Source organism: Microtus ochrogaster, chromosome 8 (assembly GCF_000317375.1).
Source record: "Microtus ochrogaster isolate Prairie Vole_2 chromosome 8, MicOch1.0, whole genome shotgun sequence".
NCBI classification, from domain to species: Eukaryota; Metazoa; Chordata; class Mammalia; order Rodentia; family Cricetidae; genus Microtus; species Microtus ochrogaster.
This window is the reverse complement of record NC_022015.1, coordinates 70,512,645-70,529,736: the sequence shown is the minus strand read 5'-3', so window position 1 is coordinate 70,529,736 and position 17,092 is coordinate 70,512,645. Positions and strand designations below refer to the sequence as shown.

Genomic DNA, 17,092 nt, shown 5'->3' with positions numbered 1-17,092 from the left:
ATAGTAAAGAAAACATAACATGGGGAAAGGAATGGGATACTTGACAGAAATCTTTATCAGAGTTCGACAAGGGATTGAGTCACTGACTCCAGCTGATCCCAACTGACACAGATAACAAATATCATTATTTATCAACCAATATCCATAAATGGTTGCTTTCAACCTTTATGGTAGGTATTAGGAAATTGCTTTCAACTTCTGTATTTTGTACTTTCAGCAGATGATACACATGTATTATTCTGGGTCAGGAGTATGGAAGAGTAGTAACTTAAGATTGCAGCTATGTATTATCTTGGGCTATAAAAGTTAATTGCATGGGAAATCCAAGGCAAGTAAAGTTGATTGTCACATTGTTCTCTTAAAGACAGGTTTAATAACCAGTTTGATTACTCAGTAGGCTAGCAGTGACCTCAAGGTGGATTATTAACTCCAACTGTGAGGAGGTCCATCAAAAAGTTCCAGTCTCCTAGACTGTGAGATATTTACAGACGGTCGCATCACTACAAATAAGGATTAGACAATGCTTTCATCTTGTTCTGCTACAGCAAGAAGCACAAACTGGGTAATTTATAAAGGAGAGAAAGTTTCCCTCACAGTTCTAGATACTAGGATGTCCAGGATCTGATGTGATTACTGGTTTCCATGATGGATCGTAGTAGGACAAACACTGAAAATAAAAAGATTTAAATTTATTAAAATTTAGAGGATTTATATCTGCTTTAGGAGCCTTACTATTCATCCTTTCCCTCCAATCTATCCACTATTCAGTGTCCAAAATATATTATTTAAAAGTTATAATTCATTTGGTGTCATTCACTAATACTTTCTGTTGTTCTTAGAATAAAACGTGAGTTTTTTGTTTTATTTTGATCCACAAGACCCCACAGTTAATGGCCTGCTTACTGCCTAACCCTGTATTTTTATTAACTGCCATTCTCCCTTGTTATTCATCCCAGAGTTCTTCCCACCTGCCACATGACTTATTTTGTCTCACTTTTTAGAGTCCTTTCTTTCACAACCTACCTGCTCATTTTACAATATTTATCACAATTTGTAAGTATGTATTTGCTGTTTGTTTGCTTATTACATGTAGATTATAAACTGTGAGGATGTGAAGAATCTTTGTTGTGTTTATTATTACCAAAATGCCTACTACTTAATTTCTTACATTTGTTGAGTAAGTTTGTGAATGAAGAAGGGAAGTCACCACCACATAATACAGAGTTTCCAGCAGAATAATTAATATGAACCTGTATAAGAACATACAGACAGGCTCAGCTTTCTGCTCTGTAAGTTCAAAGAACTACGGAAAACATTCAAATTAGAATAATGGGGATAAAAATTGAAAAGAGCTAGGAAGCAAACAATAGTGTTTGCTAAGTATTGTGTGTTCAGTAGTCAACAAGCCAGAAATAGAAAAACTGACTTTTTGCATCCTGAATTTCTATCCTTGTTTATACATGATTACTAACACTTCTGTTGAGTATCTGATACTTATGTATAGCTGTCTATGTGTGAGTGATGAGGTACAGGTCTTGTAGGTCTGCCAGTCTCTGTGAGTTCATATGTACAACACTTCTGTTGTGTCTGGAAGACAAGTTTCCTTGGAGTCATCCACCGCCTCTGCCTCGGCACCACCTCTGGTTTTTATGATCCTTCTGCCTCTTCTTCCACACAGATCCCTGAGTCTTGAGGGGTAGGGATTTGATGAAGGTATCCTACAAGGCCTGTACAGATTCAAGACAGATGGGATCCCAGCACTGATAGGGGGAAGTGGACATTGGGTCCCACCTCTAATAAAGAATTTATTCACAATTGAAACCTGGCAAAGGAGAAATCCGTTTTCTCCAATGGAGTGCCACCGTGTTTACTTAGTACTGAGTGTTCCAAAGTCTCGTACCTTATGTATATTGCCCAGCTGTGGGTCTCTATATCATCCCCATCTACTGCAGGGGGAAATTTTTCTGATATGGGTTGAGCAAGGCACCAATCTTGGTATAGTGGGGAGTCATTAGGAGTTATTTTCTTGCCAAGTGCCTTTAGCAGAATAATAGTATTGGGTTTTCTCTTAGGCCCATGATCTGTCTAGTCTCAGTTTCTTGTCATAAAGAAAAATACATCAAACTATTTTCTGTAACCTAAAATTTCCTTATCTTCTGATTTTAACTTGAGGCCGCAGAGCAGTACCTTCCCTCCCTTCAGAGCCATCGATTACTCAAAAGTGTCGTAAAGGATGCAAGTAGAGGCGAGAGTGCGCGCAGAGGGAAAAGATCGTGTCGGGTATTTATTTGTTATCACCTCCGTTGTGGACATCAGTTTTCTCAAAGGGTGGTAGTAATAAATTATTTCCAAGGTACCTTTCATCTCTAACATTTTAAAATTTGAAGATACTTAGTTTAGCACAAAACAAAAACTTTTCCCAATTAGTTTCTTGTTTTGTAACATAAACACTTGGGATTTCTCTTGTGCAGGTCAATACAGAAGAATGATAGAGAATATATTTTGAAAGTAGGTGAGAATTGATTTTCTACTGATTCATCAATCTAAGGCCCTGTTTATTCTCTTCCAAGCCTCCCTGTCTTCATTTATAAAGTGGACTGTGACTGAGGTCTTGGCCTTTCATAGAAATAAAGGAGTGATGAATTTAAAGGCTTTGCACTGATCCTGGCGTGTGTTGACACCCAAAGAAATGACAGCCACAATCACTGAGAACAGATGCATTTTCAAGATGAAAAAGGCAATTTTTAGTCTAGGGGCATTTTACCATGACTCAAATGCAGGTTTCTAGGCAGTCAGATAATTGAGTGAGGAAGGAAAATCTGAAGACTATAATGGCACATCAGTATCATGAGGGTGATCACAGCTCTACTCTCTGCCTTCTGCCACATCAGTTCTTTGAGCAGAAGCACAGCTGGGGACAGTTTGGTGTAATTATCACAGTGTTATTCCTAATAATTGTCCTGCTTCATTTCAAATGTGAAGGCATTATGTGACTTCACGAAACTGCAGAAGGACAGAAGAGAATAATGTCTTCCTTTCTACTCTGTAAGGAAAAGAATCTACCTCTTTTCGCCCCTAGAGAGAAATTCTGCCTGCTTGTTCAGTGCTCATCACCAGGGAAGTGCTGGCTACTGCACCCAGCACTGTCTGCTCCCTAGATGACAGCTGTTTTAATGGCCCATAACTCTAAATTCTCTGTGAATTTTTATTTGTTTTTTTAGAGAGTACTTCTTTCCAGCTAAGGAATGAGCCTGGTTGCTTACCCAAGCTAAGGCTTATGAGTTATTACTGTTAGGAAAGATGTATTCCTCTGTCTCTAGCATCAGAGAAGTCGGCAAGGGGAGGGAGTTAGAAAGAACATCAGAGAAGGAGTTCAGACGCCTGAAATGGAAAGTCGTTAGCACTGTAACTTGATCACATGATCTTAGGAAATATTCTTCCATACTTTGTCTTTTCCTCCTGAGCCTCCTCCTTATAATTCTATTTTCTCCTCCAATAATGCTCCATTGTGATCTAATCTATGTAGTAAGTAGAAAAAGACAAGATCTCCTGAGTAAATTGGGAGCATGAGAACCATGGAAGAGGGTTGAAGGGAAGAGGAGAGGCAGGGAGGGGAGCAGAAAAAAATGTAGAACTCAATAAAATCAGTTTTAAAAAAGAATGTTCCATTGTCCCAGGAACTGCTAAGACTAGAATTTGTCAAAAGTCTAGTCCATTGTATTAGTTGCTTTTCTCTGTTGCAGTGATCAAATTTACCAGACAGGATGCAACTTGAGGGAAAACAGATTCATTTTGGCTCAGGGTTTGAGGCTCTGGTGGTTCATGGCAGTAAGATGTGGTGACAGTAGCATGAGGCCTTTTGTTCACATCGCCATAGGATCAGGAAGGAAAGACAGGAAAGAAACAAGCCACACTGTAAGCTTGCCCCAGACATCCACTAACATCATCTGGGTGCCATGTTCCAAACTAGCACCACCAGCTAGGAGCTAAGAGTTCAAGCAGGAGCCTGTGAAGAAAATTTTACCCAGAACCTGTGAAACTCATGAGCTACCTGCATTAAATACACCTACAGGGATTGTGAAATTCATCATGATTCTGTTTTTCAGTAGCTTATAGTTACTGTAGAAAATAATGGATTTCATTATATTTCGTGCTTCTTTATAATGTATGGCGGTTATATTGATCGCTTATTCCCCTGTTTTCTCCCCGTCCCTGCTTATGCTGTGTCCCTTTCCTCTTTGTAAATAGACTCACTACTATGTTCAGGCCTTTTTCTAAAAAGTAACGTGTAATGCTTATCTTTTGAGTCTGACTTATTTCAGTTACTGTGATGATCTCCAGTTCCATCTATTTTTCTGTAAAAGATACACATTTTAGTCTTCGTTAGGACTGAATAAAATTAATTTCTTTGTGTACCTGAATATACTATATTTTCTCTACCAACTCATCTGATTTTGGATATCTAGGATGATTCCTTAACTTGGCTGTTGTAACTAGTGTCATAGCACACATGGTTGTGCCGGCATCTTAGATTCTTGATATTAGCACAGGTGTGTTCACTTCATGTATATACTCAGGAGTGACATATCAAATGATAGTTTTATTTCCTTATCCCTCTATTCTTGTCATAATGAAGGCTACCCCCACCTTTCTAGGATCCAGTTTCTCTCACTGAACCTTAAACAGTTCCTGAAGCTCACTATATAGTTTCTGCTGGCCTTGATCTCATGGTGGTTCTCCCGCATTGGCATTTTTGCTTATTTCCTTAAGGACTGCTATTCCAAGTGGGTTGAGATGGAAATCTCGTATAATTTTGGTTTGAATTTCCTCGATTGCTTAAAACACTGACATTTTCATCTATTTGATGATCATTTGTACTTCTTTTGAGAAATTTCTGTTCAATCTGTTTGCCCATATATGGACTTGAGGATTTATGGACTTGAGGCTTTAAGGTTATTAATTTTTAGAGTTCTTCATTCCAATTTCCAGTTTATTGACGTATAAGTTGTCCATATTCCCTAATGATCCTCTAGATATCATTGGTGTCTGTTGCAATGCTGTTTCATTTCAACTCCAAAACTTCTCTCTTTTCCAGCTTGATTCTTAAGATCCAGCTCAGACTTGGCAAACCTGAGTGTGTGGAGATGGAACCAAATATTGTTCTTTCAAACAAAGGCTCCAAAGAATATTGGTACATCAAAATTGAGAATCACTACCATGTATGGGCAGAGCAGGTTCCATTTATATTCTATTGATCAAGAAATAGATGTGTACAAATGTTATGGTAACAGGCCATGACCAAGGAAAGGATACCCGTATGTATTTAGTGTCTGCACTGCACTACCCACTGCTCTTGTTTCCCCATCTGTGTCTCCCACGAATCTCACAGTCTTTGCAGGATTGGTACTGTTCTCTCCATACAAAAGGGTCCTGGGAAGTGAAAGTCACAAAGCTAATGATGGTACCAAGTTTCAAAACAGATACCTGTCTTACTCCTGGACCCAATAGATTTTATTCTATGGTGCCATTTTCCTGAATTTTCATCGTTCACCTAAGCATGGTATAAACAGTCAAGAATATAAAAAAGAACCCTCTTCACTTGAGGCCTGTGGTTTTTGCTCTCACTCAGTCAGCTTCTTACCACAGCTTCAGCTCCTGGAAATTTTCCTTCCTCTGTGAAATTCATAATCATATCCTGATGCATGTTTCTTCCTTCCCACCAGTTTCCACAGCCAGGACAAATCATATCAAGTCAGCTAAAACCTTCTGTGCTTGAGTCCAAGTCTGCAAGCCTCCTCAGCAGCACTACGGTTTGCCAAACCATGCCTATCATGATAATCCTCCAGCCAGCCCCTGTCAGTGCTCGCCAGAGCCTTCCAGATATATTTCAGCGTTGTCCCTCAAAACCTCTATTCTCCCAGCTTCCCTAATCAAACAAATCGATTTGGCTCTCCTGTATGTGATATTCTCTTGTGTGTGCTTCTGTCCTGTCTCAGACATTGCCTTACATTCTCCCTCTTCTCAACCCCCAGCCCCAGTTGACTTTATCTTGAGGGCCAGTTAGAGGTAACAAATGCTTGGCGATCTATCTTGAGAAAGATTCTTACCAGTTCCCAGACAGGCGATAATGTATTGTGATCACTCCCAGCATCTGCCATGAACTCAGGAAAAGTGGCAACGCAACAAAGACTACAATTCTGCTCCCGGCATGGTTGTAATAAGGGCTTGAGAGTAGAATCAGGGTTAGCATTGTTCTGTAATTAATTACATGGGTGGTCTTGAGCAGTTTCTTCATTTGCCAAATGAAAGAAATAATACCACCACCTCCCATAGCTGATGGTTGCTGTGGGACAGAAAAACAGTATTCTTTGGAATGTCGCCCCAGATAGGCTACCTGTGCTCCAGGGGGTGACCCTAAGCTCATGCACATGCTGGCAGAACTATGTGAAGTCAGTGGACTTAAAAGGAATACGTGATGTTAGAGGGGAAAAGTGGTGGACTTGGTGAGTGGGTGGATTTGACCAAAATGTATTATATGCATAATGGAATTTTCAAATAATAAATTAAAATAATTATGAATAAAATATGTAAACGGCTTTAAAATGATTATTAATCAGCAAATGTTGTTAGTTTTCCTGTCTTTATTCAAGATCAAAATTAAGTTAAACATGAGTGCAACTTTTATCTTAAACAGAGATTGGTTGGAGAGTCCCTTCATTTCAACACCTGTGTACAAAGGCTATATAAACTACTGTATACGGAGATGTATAACCTGTCAGAGAGGACTGGAAATAGAGGCCTCCACAAACATTCAGCTCGCTACTTTTCAGTCTACGGTCACTGAATCACTGTATACAAATAAGGTAGAGATGGAGAGGGAATGAAGGACAGAAGAAAGGATTGGAGTGGGAGGGAAAGCCACCACTCCTAGAGGAGAGACGGGGAAGAGGAGGCTACAGTGGTGGTGGCAGCGGCAGCCAGAGGAGGAAAGAGGGCTATAGTTTATTTGCTCCATCCAGAACCCAGTATAGCAAGCATATGAAAAGCATGACAAGGGAAGATGCTTGAAATTTGCCATCTGTCTAGAGGTCAACTTGATTTACTGATAGATAATTTTCTCTCAAGTCTTTCCCAGGCCTATAAATAGCATGGTTGTTACGCCATATTTGTGTTATTTGCATAACCAGTGGTTCTTTGTGCAGACAAGCAGGTCGGGTTTCTGTATTCTTATTGAAGTGTGCACTAAATTAGGTCTCCAGTTCCCTGTGAACTATTCTCTTTTCTGGAATAAAAAATCCAGAAACTAGTCTTTAAGATTGTACTTTGTAGTCCAGAAATAGAAGTCAAATTCTAGAGATAATGGATAAAGATGGACTTTATTATAAGTGAGAGTTGTGATCTGCCCTGGGAGAGGAAGCTCAACAATATTTCAGATCCGACATATATGCAGGTGTGTACAAAGGAAAGAAAGTCTCCCAGATTCTGAGTCTCCTGGAAGAAGAAAGGACTCTCACAGTGAAAGGGGACTTTCCTCTATTGCAACAGATTGGCTTCCATGGGGAAGACCCCAAATACAGGAATGTCTACCTGGCACTGGCCAATTTTCTCTTATACAGAACCCTGTTCCCCTTCCCTGCTACCCTTTGATAACTGAAGGTCACATGAGAGTAAGCACTTCTTCTCTAAGGTCATAGTCCAGACAGGGCACAGAAACATGCAACTTGGGAAAAACTGAAATTTCCCCTCTAGTCAGTATTCACATCCTGGGTATCCTTTGACTTACACTGGAAATCTTCCACTAATGCTAGAGCTCTTCTGCATGCATTTATTTCGTCTAACATCACTATTGCTGAACATTGTGCAGCTCCATTAAAACTGCTATTCTGTGTGCTTTGGGTCAGTTTCTGAGACAGAGGCAGAAGGAAGGAGCAGAGTATCTGCGATGAACAAGAAGATAATGATCGTTTAGGGCTCGCTGTCTAAAAGACTCCATGCTCCATGACTATTTACTTCTAGTTAAGTGTGTATTCAATAGGATTAGAAAGTCCTGTTGGAAGTGCCACAGTAGTGCTACAATTAAAACTTTCACAGCCTCTCTTGCTCTATTGTACTAACCATGTTTCATTCTTACGATTCAAAACGTTCAATGGAAGAATGGATGAAGAAAGTATGGAATATATACATATTAGAGTATTACTCAGCAGTAAAAAACAAGGACTTCTTGACATTTGCGTACAAATGGATGGAAATAGAAAACAATATCCTGAGTGAGGTAAGCCAGACCCAAAAAGAGGAACATGGGATGTACTCACTCATATTTGGTTTTTAGCCATAAATAAAGGACATTGAGCTTATAATTCGCGATCCTAGAGAAGCTAAATAAGAAGGTGAATCCAAAGACAAACATATAGGCATCCTCCTGAATATTAACCTTCATCAGGCGATGAAAGGAGACAGAGACAGAGACCCAAATTGGAGCACCGGACAGAAATCTCAAGGTCCAAATCAGGAGCAGAAGGAGAGGAAGCAGGAGCAAGGAACTCAGGACCACGAGGGGTGCACCCATACACTGAGACAATGGGGATGTTCTATCGGGAATTCACCAAGGCCAGCTGGCCTGGGTCTGAAGAAGCATGGGATAAAACCGGACTTGCTGAACATAGCAGACAATGAGGACTACTGAGAAATCAAGAACAATGGCAACGGGTTTTTGATCCTACTGCACGTACTAGCTTTGTGGGAGCCTAGGCAGTTTGGATGCTCAACTTACTAAACCTGGATGGAGGTGGGCGGTCCTTGGACTTCCCACAGGTCAGGGAACCCTGATTACTCTTCAAGCTGATGAGGGAGAGGGACTTGATGGGGGAGGGGGAGGGAAATGGGAGGCGGTGGCGGGGAGGAGGCAGAAATCCTTAATAAATAAATAAATTTAAAAAAAACAAAAACAAAACGTCCCACCCCTCTTCCGTAGACTCGGGCAAATCCACTCACACCAGTGACTCTCACATTCACTACAGCCGGTCATCCTCCTGCAGATCCACTCACACCAGTGACTCTCACATTCACTACAGCCAGTCATCCTCCTGCAGATCCACTCACACCAGTGACTCTCACATTCGCTACAGCTGGTCATCTTCCTGAAAGCCAAATCCGATCCTGATATTGCTTTTAGTGTAAACATAGGATAAACTGAACAACCATACAAGGACATTCTCATGAAAGACACACTCTCCATAATTCATGGTCCTGTTAGTAGTTGGTCACCATGTATAAATGGGATTTGGACGAGCATCTCACTATTAGTACAAAGGTCAGATTATTAACATGACCACTTTCCAGAGCCCTGACAGCCTGATTTCTTGCTGCTCCCTCACCTGTTTCCTGGCATCCAGCCACACTGGACTCTGAGAACATAACTTGCGTTTGCTCATGCTGACCATCAGCCAGGTTACTCCTCATACCACAAGCTCTTCCCTGCTTCATTGTCGTAAATGATATGAATCTGTTCTCCATCCACACCCCTCTAACTCTGTACACAGTAGAGCCAGCTGCTCTCTTGACTATGACCATACAAGAAGTTAGTTGGTGCTGGCGTAGCACACAGTAACTTTAATTGGCTGTGTTTGTTTCTGTATTCTGTTTCCGTGGTGTTTATCCTGACTGAGCACTGACTCTGTCCCCAACTCATGTACATTCACCACATTTTCTTGCAAATAAATGCAGAAGAGCTTACATTCTGGAGAAAAAACAGAAAGGAAAAGATGGTGATCAGGCCATGATTTTTTCTAATAAACATGGTTATATTTTCTCAGCATAAAATTTCAACTTTTTCTCTTGCACTTCAGAGTGTTTTTACTGTGCTACTTAGCTTTAGAGGCATCACAAGGTGCCAGTCATTGGGTGGGATTTGGAATCTGGATCTGGTCTTATTCCTCACTGACTGTGAATTTGAACAACTCACACAACCCTTGTAAGATGTGGCCTCTCTACTTAAACAGAAACATCTCCCTAATTGTTTTCTTTTGGAGAGTGTGTACCTACACATATAAGAAGCTGAAAGCGGTTTATAAGAACATGTGTCACTTTTATTATGGTTGTTTTATATGATGATTTTGAAGATATTTTTCATGAACTATTTCTATTTCAGAGATGATACAAACTATTGGAGGATTAAATCCCATCCAATTGTATATTTGATTCTTTTTCTTTTCTTTATAAAAAATAAATTAATCCAGTGGTGGTGGCTCATGCCTTTAATTCTAGCTCTCTGGAGGCAGAGACAGGAAAACATCTATGAGTTCAAGGCTAGCCTGGTGTACTGAGCTAGTTCCAGTACAGTCAGCATTACACAGAGAACCCTTGTCTCAAAAAATCAAAATAATAAAATAATAATAATGCTTATGTATAAGACTATTCTCTGACCCTTACAATATTCTGAAGAAAGGGTAAAGAGTTTCACCTCCCTCTCTTTGTATCTAGGCCATCCAACTCCTCAAGCATCATCATATCTCCATTGCTTGCAATACACATGCAACGAAAGTAGTGTTTGGGATTCCATTCCCACTCCCTTCCTTCGACCTTGTAGCCTTTCCTTTTCTTTCCCTGACAGGTGCTAGTTGTGTGCCTGTTGACTCAGGATAGCACAGAGCAGGGTGGGAAAGATCAAGTGCATACACCGCTCTGGCCTTTAACTTCAAAAGGGGACTCCTGAACACAGGGCAGGGAAGCAGGGAGGAGGTGAACGCTACACCACACTCAAAGTCCCGGATTTCCTTCCTGGTGAAGTGAGATGAAGTGGCATAACCCATGTTAGATTGGTTGTATAGAATGTCTGAAAATTCTGCTTTTCTAGCCAGTGAAGAAGCTGTATATAGTCTGCATAAAGTGATAAATAACATCTAATGTCCTCACCACCAAATAATGCAGTGCTACGAAGTAAAAGAAATCACATATACAACAACACACACACACACATGCGCACATGGTGAATACTAACTAAATACTTAGAAAATGCCCAGTATCTACCAAACCACATTGACTTTTTGACTCAACCCATCGAACTAATTCCATTCTGGACCAAACACTGTGTTATATTTTCTACATTCTTGGTCCTGGACTTCAGTGTGGTACTACAAAGAGAAATTCAAAAAGAAAAAAAAAAGAGGACAAATCCAATCCAAGACCACAGTAGAGACTGCTTCATCCTCCAGCTGTTCTTCCTGGCCAGTACAATGCTTCTCTCTAGTCCCCTTCTCATGTCCTTTCTCCTCATCTCTTTATGAACCTCAATTTGTGGCTAGCCAGAAGTCATAGTTTCCCACTTTTCCCAGTTTCTTCCACAAGTAAACTGAGTCCTTTCCCACCATCACAGCAAAACAGACCCTTTGGGTTGCTCATTGCACCCCTTGTCCATCCCATCTGTCTGGAGAGATTCTTCTATGCTAGGACACAGCTAGGGCCTTAAAGAAAAAAGACCATCTCTTCTGGTTCAAGAGTTATTTGATCATAAAGCAGAATTAAACGTTTGCTTCAAAGAGAAAATCCCCTTGGAGTCTTGAGGCTGAAAGGAGCATTTGGAATAACTAGGATGTTTTTTTCTTTGATTTCTGATTTTTGAGTGACAACTCTCTCAAAGAAAAGTAATAGCTATGGCACTACACGTCCTCCAACAAGTGGTCAGGGGCAGTTACTTCAAACATGTGGTCCGTGGCATCTGTGAATCATGAATGAAGCCTCCTGACTTTGGTTCTTCTGGACCTCCAGGAAGTCACAGAGGTCCGAGAGCAATTGCTCACAAGGTTTTGCTGTACCTGGCTTCCCAGAACCAGGCCTCCCCCTGCTTTTGAGCTTGGCGTGCTCAACAGAGAATACTTGGTTTCTTACTTTTTCCTCCAGAAGTAGATGGATTACTCTTTGTGGTGCTCATGTTTCTACCCCACCACGTTTCACACAGATGTGGCAGCTTTGCATTGGAGCATTTTTGATAGAGCCTCACAGATGTATAAATAAATTGGGTTTTCCCATACTTTTTCCAGGGAGAGAGGCCTGCACTTTTTCAAAATTATCTATTGTCATACCATCCAAATACTGTTGTTTCCCAGCAGAGATCAGAGTCTTCAGAGCATAGGAAATAAGAACAGGTAAGTTTCAGTTATGTGAAATCAATGTGGTAACTGTCAGGTTTGGGCTTAGGAAGACAAATGCAGGTAAAATACTGTACTGGGATTTTGATTTCTATGACTGGGGCTGTGGGTTCTTTGAGAAAGCATATCTAAGTGTGGATTGGTCCAGTGCGTCTCTTGGTTGCCCTGTTGTAGCTCTGGAGAAATGTTTTAAGTCATACCGTCTTTCTTCTCCCTTACAGATTCATGAAGGTGGCAGGGAGCACAGTAGACGCGGTTACCTGGCAACAGTAGGTATTCATCATTTTTAATCTCACTTATTATCGGCTGCTGTGAAATGAAAGATAATTGTCACAAAGTTCACAGATGACATTTAGTAAACTAGCCTTTATCTTTCAAAAAAATTAAAATCACCTCTAAAGCTGTTATTATAACACATGTTGTCTGATAATGCTATGACTTTGTCATTTCAAAATCATAACTCCCCCCCTAAAATACTGAAACAAGTTGGAAATCTCACCTATTAATGTACACTCTTAAATTGATCTGTCAGGAATGAAGGGTAATGGAGATTAAGCGTGGCACCATTTCCCTATAGGCTTTCCCTTTCGAAATAAATTTCCCTGATTAAGAGAGGAAACAGTTTCAATTGTTCAAAATATGATGTGAAAATAGATATACTTTATTATATTCTTAGCTGTGGTGTTAATTAGGGCCAAGAAATTTGATAATATAAAGCATGTTAAAAAAGAAAAAAGAATGTTCAGAAAATGAAGCAACTTCCGGGAAAGGGATAAGCTGCAGCAGTCCAGGAACAAGCTCACGTTGGCATTCCTGTCACCTCAATGTCACTTGCTTTGGAAGGGCAGCTACATTTAAGTTTTCTGCGAGTCTCCTCCTGTCTATGCCAGGGTTAGAATTTGGAATCATTTTCTTCCCCTACAGCATCTCAGTCACTTCTCAGTGTGATACAAATGTCTCCCACTCCACACCCTGCTGGCTCAGACTGACCATCCTTCTTAGTTAACCTCTCCCACTGTCCTGTTTTATCTGGGTTCATTATGGTACATGAAGGCGTGAAAGAAAAAAGTGGCTAGACTACTTATTAAACTATCCAGAAAGGACTTTGGGGATGTTGGTAATAAATCATTGTAGGAACTATTTTAGCCATTTTTTAGGAAGTTCTGTTCTTCATCCTGTTTTTGTGAGGCATAATAGGTCTATTGACTTGTCATTCATAGCCATCTCATTACTCCAAGACCAGAGCCAAACACTCTTCCCTGGCCTTGGATTTTCTTTCTGTCGTGGTTTAAATGAGAAATGTCCCCTATATGTTCATGTCTTTAAACACTTGGTTCCCAGTTTGTGGCCCTGTATGGGGAGGTCATGGAACCATTCAGAAGTGGAGCCTTGCTGGAGGAAGTGTGTCTCTGGGAACAGGTTTTGAAGGTTTATTGCTTTCCCCCATTTCCTATTCTATCTACCCACCAGCCCCCACCCTGTCTCTACCTGTACCTCTCCTTCTTTCCCAGTCTCCCCCCATCCTTCTCCTCGTGTATGCAGATATGATCATCTATCTTCCTGGTTCTACTGCCATGTCACGGCCCACCTCGTCCAGCAAGGAAAAACACAACACCAGAGCTCTTCTCACTGCAGTTTATTCCAGGACCTTTATTCACTCTCTCTCTCCTCTCTTCCCCTCTCTCTCTGACCTCTCCCAGCCCTTAAGTAGGCATGGGCTGCCAATCCCGGATTGCCAGGTGGGCACTGCCCATAGGCCCTCGCATATGCAAGCAGCTGATGATCATTGCGTGATCAGGCATAAGTCAGGCCTTAGCCATCTCAGGAGTTGACTATACATCTCCATCAGTTGTGATTCCACGCAGCTCGCTACAGTTCCCCCTTTTGTTTTGTAAAGCCACAGGCAAGAGTCTTATCTCTGTTAAAAATGAAACATGTACTAGTGTCTGTCCAGGTGTCATCCACTCAGAGAACACTAGACCTGTCCAGTGCCTTTTTACAGAGGTGGGAGCTAGACACCAACCCACATGCAATCAGACTTGCTCTTACATCTCTAGCCAAACTTGGGGAGACTGTCCTGCTTCAATGGTCGTGAAGGCCTGAATGATCATAACTGCATTGCAATGCTGTGAAACCCTTCTGTGGCAAATGCACCATAGGCATACGAGGGAGGCAAGCACCATTAAGCCTATTAGGGCTCCTATTCCCGCCCACTCCTTCAGATGATCCATGGAGTGATCCAGGAAGATAGTTCTGCCAGGCTGCATGCGTGAGGAATCTGCAGTCACCATCGTCACTCTCAGCTTTTCCAGTTGTTGTTCGAATTCACCAGACCAATTACCTAAAAGATATCTAGACAATTCTTTAGACAGATTAGTTGCATGAGTCATATTGAATGCTGGTCACACACAGCCCCGGATGGTTAGAAATGTCTGACAGACTAGGGTATAGACTTGCCTCTAATAACATACCCCAGCTGCCATACCCCCGTGGCACATTCATTCTTGTCAGCTGAGTGCATGGAAGACACCTTCTCCCTCGTGCACCTCTTTGGCTTCCCTAGCAACCCAGCTGATCCTGCTTCTGCTCTGAAAGGGCCCCACTTAAACCGTGTTTTAGGGAATTTGGGCGTTGTCAATCTCTCTGGCTACTTCCTGCTGAGCGGGGACCTTGCATTCTTCTGGGTTTTTACTGCAATCTACTGCCATTTTCCAGTCGCGACAGGAGGGGCAAGGCAGAGGCTCCTCCCAACCAATCTGGAAGGTGGAGGTGTGGCTGAGCAGCCCGCCCAACTCGGTCGGCCTGTTGCCCCAGGTTGGGACAGAGGTTCAAGCCTAGGAGATCTTACTGCGGTTGTGCTGCTTGGCCTTGGAGCCGCCACTGCCCACACTCCACTACAAACTCCGGAGGTCTCAGTAACTCAAACCACACAAATATACCTCCCTTCCTTAGCATACCTTGTTCAGCAGCAAAATTCAAATCTTTACCAGGCTTATTCCAGGATGACACAGTAAGATTGCCAGAGACGGCAAACCAAAGAGCAATTGTGTCACATTTAGCCAAAAACCTCTCCAAAGCGCTCCGTAACAGCTCGTTAAGAGCTAGAAAAATCAGGTGTGATGTTGAAGCGCCCATTCTAAACTCCCATTCTTTCTTTTAGTTTCATTTTAAACCTTCCACTTTGGTCGTGGCTATACTTTAAACCGTCTGCTTTGGTCACAGCCCTGTTACCCCACTCTCCCTTCTTCTACCAGTCAGAGCGGAAAACCCGTTTTTTCGCGGATCCCCAATCTTTACCTTGAGGATTATTTGGTGCACCCCCTGACTGCAGCAAGTTCTGGGCTCCACGGAGAGAGGTTTGGAGGTTCCCCGTACGCTTGTCCCCGTATGGGCCACCACCTGTCATGGCCACCCTTGACCCGCAAGGATGACGCGACCACCGGAGCTCTTCTCACTGCAGTTTACTCCAGGACTTTTTACACTTCTCTCTCTTCCTCTCTCCCCCTTCTTCTCTCTTCTTTTCTTTCTCCCTCTCTCCTCTGGGTAAACCTCTCCCAGCCCTTAAGTAGGCATGGGCTGCCAATCCCGGATTGCCAGGTGGGCACTGCCCATAGGCCCTCGCATATGCAAGCAGCTGATGATCATTGCGTGATCAGGCATAAGTCAGGCCTTAGCTATCTCAGGAGTTGATTATACATCTCCATCAGTTGTGATTCCACGCAGCTCGCTACACTGCCATGCTTTCCCTGCCTATTTCTAGTCTTCCTCACCATGATGGGCTCTAACTGGGATCCAAAATGGACCTTTTCCTGCCCTAAGCTGAGTTAGCTGCAGAGCAGTAATTGATACAGGACCTCCTGAGTTCATCTAGTGTCCCAGCAGGCTGCAGGCTTCCCTGTGCCCTAAGCTTCCTGAAGGTGTTTGCTCCGGTGCTTTTGTACATGCTGTCCCTTTTGTCGTCCCTGCCCTTCATGCGCCTGGCTCCTTGTCATCTTTTAAGTTTCAACTTTCATGTTATCTCCTTAGAGAAATCATACTTTATGATTTAACTCCAATAGCCCCCTGTTTGTTCTTTTTCTTGCTCATTTTTACATAATGCTTAATATACAAAATATTTACATAATTTTTTTACCTTTTGAAATTTTTTCCAATGAAAAATTTACTCAATTCACAGAGTATGCAGTTAGATAATTGTTTATTAGGCATTTATTGATAGGGAAATAATAGTGACCACAGTGACAATGATGGCAATGTTCCAGACTCTCTGAATTTTATATACCTACCATGTCCAATCTTCACAACAGCTATGTAAGGGAGGGGCTGCTCTGAAGTCTCATTCCATTCCACCGAGAGGAAGCTCCGGACCCACGGGTTTGTCTCTTCTCAAAAACTTTCTTCTTTATTTAAATGCTCTTCCTTGCACAAGTAGAGTAAAGTGATCACTGTACTTTTTGTAATGGAGAAATACATGTTAATAAATATATTTTGTTTACTGGCTACTTAAATAGACATATCTCTAAATAAGTATCTTATATCTGCAAAAATAGCCTACCAAAAACATGAAAGGAGTTGTGTTTCTTCCCTCCTACTGCACTCATTTGGAAAAGGCAAGTGTTGCTTCCAGCGCAGTTTTCCTGCTTCTATTCCTCCCTCCTGGGTTTTTCTGTCAAGGCTCATAAAATCCTAGAAGAACTCTAAACATCAAAATCCAATGCTTCATTTCTCCAACCCTAAGAGGAGGTGCTGAAATGCTAATAATATAAATAAAATATTGCCCTTGTGTTTAGGCTGATTTTGAAGGTCATGCTCCCAAATTGGATGGTTTTTTTTATTTGTTTTTTTTATTGAGAAAAAAAAATTTCCGCCTCCTCCCAGCCTCCCACTCCTCCCGCCCTCCCCCCACTCCTCTCCCCCTCCCTCTCAAGTCTGAAGAGCAGTCAGGGTTCCCT

The 17,092-nt window shown here is 41.8% G+C and overlaps 1 protein-coding gene across 3 annotated transcripts in view; it reads left to right on the top strand.

Moving 5' to 3' along the window:
* Hpse2 (heparanase 2 (inactive)) overlaps positions 1 to 17,092 on the top strand; it is a 627,972-nt gene that overhangs the window by 417,786 nt on the left and 193,094 nt on the right. For all 3 annotated transcript variants that reach the window (XM_005352317.3, XM_005352316.3, XM_005352315.3), the window contains one exon: positions 12,365 to 12,412. In XM_005352317.3, the coding sequence (XP_005352374.1) occupies positions 12,365 to 12,412 (48 nt within the window). The remainder of the gene's footprint in view (positions 1 to 12,364; positions 12,413 to 17,092) is intronic.